The sequence below is a fragment of the Lolium rigidum genome, chromosome 4 (genome assembly GCF_022539505.1).
Source record: "Lolium rigidum isolate FL_2022 chromosome 4, APGP_CSIRO_Lrig_0.1, whole genome shotgun sequence".
NCBI lineage: Eukaryota > Viridiplantae > Streptophyta > Magnoliopsida > Poales > Poaceae > Lolium > Lolium rigidum.
Window position 1 is genome coordinate 255,729,122 of NC_061511.1, and position 5,594 is coordinate 255,734,715.

The following is a 5,594-nucleotide window of genomic DNA, read 5'->3' on the forward strand; positions in this document are numbered from 1 at the left end:
AAAAACTTGCTAAAAGTCCTAATGCTAGTGTCTGTAAACTTGGCTTTCACAAAACATATTACAAATGCTCTCATAAAAGCTAGAGAAGAGAAACTAAAACTTGAAACTTCTATTCCTAGAAAGCTAGAGGATGGTTGGGAGCCCATCATTAAAATGAGAGTCAAATATTTTGATTGTAATGCTTTATGTGATCTTGGTGCAAGTATTTCTGTCATGCCTAAAAAAGTCTATGATATGCTTGACTTGCCACCATTGAAAAACTGTTATCTGGATGTTAATCTCACTGATAATGCTAAAAAGAAACCTTTGGGGAGAGTTGATAATGTTCATATTATGGTTAACAATAACCTTGTCCCCGTTGATTTTGTTATCTTGGATATTGAATGCAATGCATCTTGCCCCATTATATTGGGAAGACCTTTTCTTCGAACCGTTGGTGCTACTATTGATATGAAGGAAGGTAATATTAAATATCAATTTCCTCTCAAGAAAGGTATGGAACACTTCCCTAGAAAGAGAATGAAGTTACCTTATGATTCTATTATGAGCTAAATACACCCGGGGTCCCAGAACTTGTCTTACATGTGCTAACTAGTCCCACTACTTTAAAAATGTGAAACCGCCGTCCCAAATCTTGTTACACCTTGACAGTCGGCTGTTAATAGTCCGAAACGTGACATGCTGGCTCGTTAATTTTGCAACCGAGCCCTTCGTACTACCAAGAATTTCAACCGGGGTCCTAGCAAGTCTCAGGCATAGAGGCTCCGTTCGTTTTTCCTTTTATTTTATTTCCCATCCTCACCTCGTCCTCTTCGACAGCAACCGCGCGCGCCGCCGTCCCCCACCTCGTGTTCTTCGCCGGCGCCGGATTGGCCGTGGCGTCGTCTCCGCGGCGTCTCCGGCGCGATGCCGCACCACCGTAACTGGGATGATAGTCCGCCAGACTATGGTACGTTTTCCCCCTCTCGTGAGCTTCTTCTCTGTTCCATGGAGGCTGGTTCATCTAGTTCTCTATGGCGCCATGATCAGTAGGATTTAGTGGCCTTTCCCCCCAAAAAAAGAGCATGATTAGGTGACGGTAGCACAGGTACACTGTTTTTGATGTGAAATATTGCAGATTGATTAGGTGGTGGTAGCCATCTGTATGCGCCATATGGAGAAGAAGCTCCGTTCCTATGGAGGATTATCATATTTTGCTATGTATTTGGCCAAAACTTGCATAGTAATGTGTTGAAGTTTTTTCCTTTTCGTTCGAATTCCCTGTGGTTTGCTCTCTGTTTTGCTCTGTATTTGGCCAAAACTTGCATAATAAAGTCATGCTTTTTTGGGTGATTACTGTGTGTCTATGTGTATTAATTTCTGAACTTTTGCTATATATTAAGTATTGAACTTTTTCTGCCAGTATTGCAGTGTTTGTCTATGTGTACAGGGTATAATTGATATTGCACATAACCAAAAGTGTGGATTTCTGACCAGACTGCTAATACAACCAACAGTTTTTGATGCAGGACAAAGTGATTCTGAGCTTTTCTCCATTGCATTGGAACACAATGGGTTTTTCTGCGGTTTGGGAATAAACATGACTTATGTCAGTTCAACTATTGAACACTTTGACTACTGCAGTACTGCAAACTTTTCTCTTGATGTGATAGATGAAATTCTGGGAATATTTGGCTATCACAGAGATGAGAAGCTACATGTATATTGGTGCTTGCCAGGGAAGGGAATTAGTGATGGTTTAGTGGCTATTGACACAGATGCAGACACAACTGAAATGATTAGAGCCAGTCGGTTTCACAAGACTCTTGTGCTAATGGTTGATCACTCAAACTTTGTGAGGATTTTGAGAGATCATGTCATCGTAAAAGGAGGTCAAAGCTTCCCTGCTGTCATTAGTCCAAGGAAAGTAGCTGCACCCGTTTCTTCAGATCATGGAGAAGCGTCAAGTTCAACTTCTCTAATTGTTGAAGCACAGAAGAATGGCACCGAAGGATGGCAGCCTGCTGATAGTGAGAGCGAGTCTAACTGTGATTTCCATGATAGTGACTGCAATGTTGAAGATGGAGACGATGACTTATTTCTTGATAATGTTGACAGAGAAGTAAATGATCACAATGAGAGGGTTGCCATTGAGGAACGTGAAGATGAGGATGCACTAGAGGATGATGACCTGAATTTGGGAGAAGATGAAATGGACAAGTTAAAGTACAAGTTCAAAGTATTTGATCCGGATATTGACATGGATGCCCCAGTTTTCAAAGTGGGGATGGGTTTTGCTAATGTGAAGGAGGTAAGGAGTGCATTGGAAGCCTATGCAGTGAGAGGAAGAGTGAAAGTAAGGAAGACGAAAAATGATCTAAGAAGAGTAGAAGCAAAGTGTGATCCAGATTTTGAGTGCCCCTGGTCTTTCAAAGCAACAAAACATAGCAGGCATGAAGGAGGATTTGTGATAACTGAATATGAAGGCCATCACACTTGCGAAAAAATTTGGGACATGAGATCTCTCACTTCAAAATTTTTGAAAGAGAAATTCATGGATGAGTTTAGGGACAATCAGAAAATGGATCTGGCCACTTTTGCTGCAAAGGTGCAGAGGAAATACAATCTGTGTTCTGACCGATGGAAGCTGATGAGGGCAAGAAGAGCAGCTTTGTTAGATATACATGGAGATGAAGAAGGTCAGTTTAAGCAGCTGAAGGTCAGTTTAAGCAGCTTTGGGATTATGGGCAGGAGCTAAGGAGGGCTAATCCTGGCTCAAAGTTCTTCATCACAACTAACAAAGTGAACATACCTGGAACTGAAGAGATGAAGGAACACTTGGCCACTCTATATTTTTCATATGATCCATGTAAAAGGGGGTTTTTGGCAGGATGCAGACCCATAATATGCATTGATGGGTGTCACATCAAAACAAAGTACAAAGGCCAGTTATTGACAGCAGTAGGGATAGATGGCAATGATTGCATTTATCCCATAGCTATGGGCTTGGTTGAAGTTGAATGTACAAGTTCATGGGAATGGTTTCTCACTACACTAAGGGATGACTTAAACATCACCAACACTTCTCCTTGGACCATAATGAGTGACAAGCAAAAGGTTAGTTTCCTTTGCTGCAACTCATAGTGGTTTTACTAATGCAAGCATGCTATTTTTGTTACTGTCCTTGAGTTGTCCTTGGTTTACTAGTCGTCACCGACGGCTAGTCGTGAACCATAGGTCAATGACGACTCATCATCGACCGGTTCACGACTAGTCCTCGTTGCCGACTAAGCATAGGTCGATGAGGACTCGCCGTCTAACTTTTCCTTCTGACTTTACATTCTAGGGTCTTATCAATGCTGTTCAAAAAGTATGGCCAGATGCTGAACATAGATTCTGTGTTAGGCACATGCTGCAAAACTTCCAGAAAGCAGGACATAGAGGTGAGACACTCAAGAATGATATTTGGGCCATTGCTAGGTCCACAAACATTCCAAAGTGGGAGAAAGCCATGGATACGCTAAAGGCTGATAGTGAGGCAGCATATGAATGGGTTGAACAGCTAGTGACCAATACGTGGATAAAAGCATTTTTCAGTGAGTTCCCTAAATGTGATATGCTTCTTAACAACCACTCAGAGGTGTTTAACAGGTATTGCTTAGTTCCTTGTTAAAAATATTGACATGCTCATGCTTGCTACTCCTTAGTGCCTTGTAAAAATTGACATGCTTTTCTTGTACAGCTACATCCTACAAGCCAGAGAAATGCCATTCTTATCAATGCTAGAAACTATCTTCTACAAGATTATGCAAAGAATGGCATCCAAACAAGATGAAGCTGAAAAATGGACAGGAAGGATTTGTCCCAAGATCAAGAAGAAGTTGGATAAATACACTGAATGGAGTGCACATTGTATGGCTAAGGGTGCAGGAGATCACCGTTTTTCTGTCAGTTCACATGAACTGGAGCAAAAGTATAGTGTTGATTTAAGAGCAAAGACATGTGACTGCAAAAGGTGGCAATTGACGGGTATACCTTGTCACCATGCCATAGCTTGTTGTAGAGCAAATAGAATAAACCCAGAATCACTAGTGCATAGTTGCTACACAATTGATACATACCTCAAAGCATACCAGTTCAAATTAGTTCCACTGAGAGGGAGGGTATTCTGGGAGAAGATGAATGGAGTGGTGATTCATCCACCTCTATTCACAAAAGTTATGGGGAGGCCTAAAAAGAATAGGAGAAAGGCACCAGAGGAGAAAATTAAAAATGGTGTCAAGAGATTTACCAAGTCTGGGGTAACAATTCACTGTTCCATCTGTGGGGTAGCTGATCACAATAAAAAGGGCCATGCCAAATATGTAGAGAGCCAACTAGAACAGCAACAACCAGAACATGTACAAGTGGAAGCTGCTGAGACGGATTACATGCAGGTTAGAACATTATCTTACTACATGTATTGTTGACACCATGAACTAGAACATTATCTCATTTTCTTACGATTTATGTTATTTCTACATGTGCAGCATTTACATGTACAACCACGAAATCCAACTCTGGATCCTTCACATCAGTTGAACAGCATGGTTTACAACCTTGAGCAAGAGGTTTGCTACTTATTTACCAATTAGGTGCATGATTTTATTCAGTCCTAAGTTCTCATATTATCTTACTAACCACTCATTATCATAATATTTGCAGGCACAACAAAATGTGCCAGTGAGCAGGTATCATGGCCCTCTACCAGAAAGTGCATTTGTGGATGCTGCTAGAGAGAGCATACCACAGGCTAGAGTTAGGATAACTACAGCAACAACAAGGGGAAGAGGAAGAGGAAGGTCTGCTGCAACTACACCAGCAACACGGGAGGAAGAGCCACAAACGGAAGCTTCTAGGGGAATAGCAAGAGGAAGGACTGCTAAAACTGGGCAAGCAACAGAGGGGATGTCCAACAGAGGCAGGGGAAAAGGAAAGAAGAGCAAAGCAGCTGAACCAGATGAACAACAAGGCAACCGAAGAGTGGTACTAGATTTGAATGCTGAGGCTAATGAAGAAATTTAGATAGTTCTCCTCTTTGAATAATGCATATTTTCTGATGTAATTAAGTTCCAGTACTGTGAGGTTGTTCCTGGTTAAGTTTAAACTGTAATGTGAGTTTGAACTCAATACTATACTGTGAGGTTGTTCCAAGTACGGTGAGGTTGCTCCAGTATTTAGATAGTCCTCCTCTTTAAATAATGCACATTTTGTAATGACTCAGTTCTTGCGATCTATATAATGTGAGGTTGAATCCATTTTGTAGCATTTTGTTTCAGTACTATACTGTCTATAATGGCTCAGTTCTTGCATGCTATCTATACAATGTCAGGTTGAATCCATTTTGTAGCATTTAGTTTCAGCTTGCATCAACATCATTGCTCTGCAAATTTGCAGCACTATTAGTAAACTGGACCAGCAAAATCGAGCAAGCTTGAATCAACAGGTCAATTTTTTCATCAGCTACAGACAATGTCGACCAGACCCTTATGGTGACAATTCGCTTGAGAATGTCGACCAAACCCTTCATTTCGCAGTCATAGTTCCCGTCGACTTCCCTCTAGTCGCAGTCCCCG

At 41.4% G+C, this 5,594-nt stretch overlaps 1 protein-coding gene across 1 annotated transcript; it reads left to right on the plus strand.

Annotated features, from left to right (window-relative positions):
• The first annotated feature begins 3,375 nt into the window (after nucleotides 1-3,375).
• On the plus strand, nucleotides 3,376-5,180 carry LOC124705991. Its single transcript, XM_047237669.1, has 4 exons — nucleotides 3,376-3,630; nucleotides 3,722-4,415; nucleotides 4,509-4,589; nucleotides 4,684-5,180. Exons 1-4 carry the CDS (start codon nucleotides 3,389-3,391, stop codon nucleotides 5,041-5,043), a joined length of 1,377 nt encoding a protein of 458 aa, XP_047093625.1. The 5' UTR covers nucleotides 3,376-3,388; the 3' UTR covers nucleotides 5,044-5,180.
• The last annotated feature ends 414 nt before the right edge of the window (nucleotides 5,181-5,594 follow it).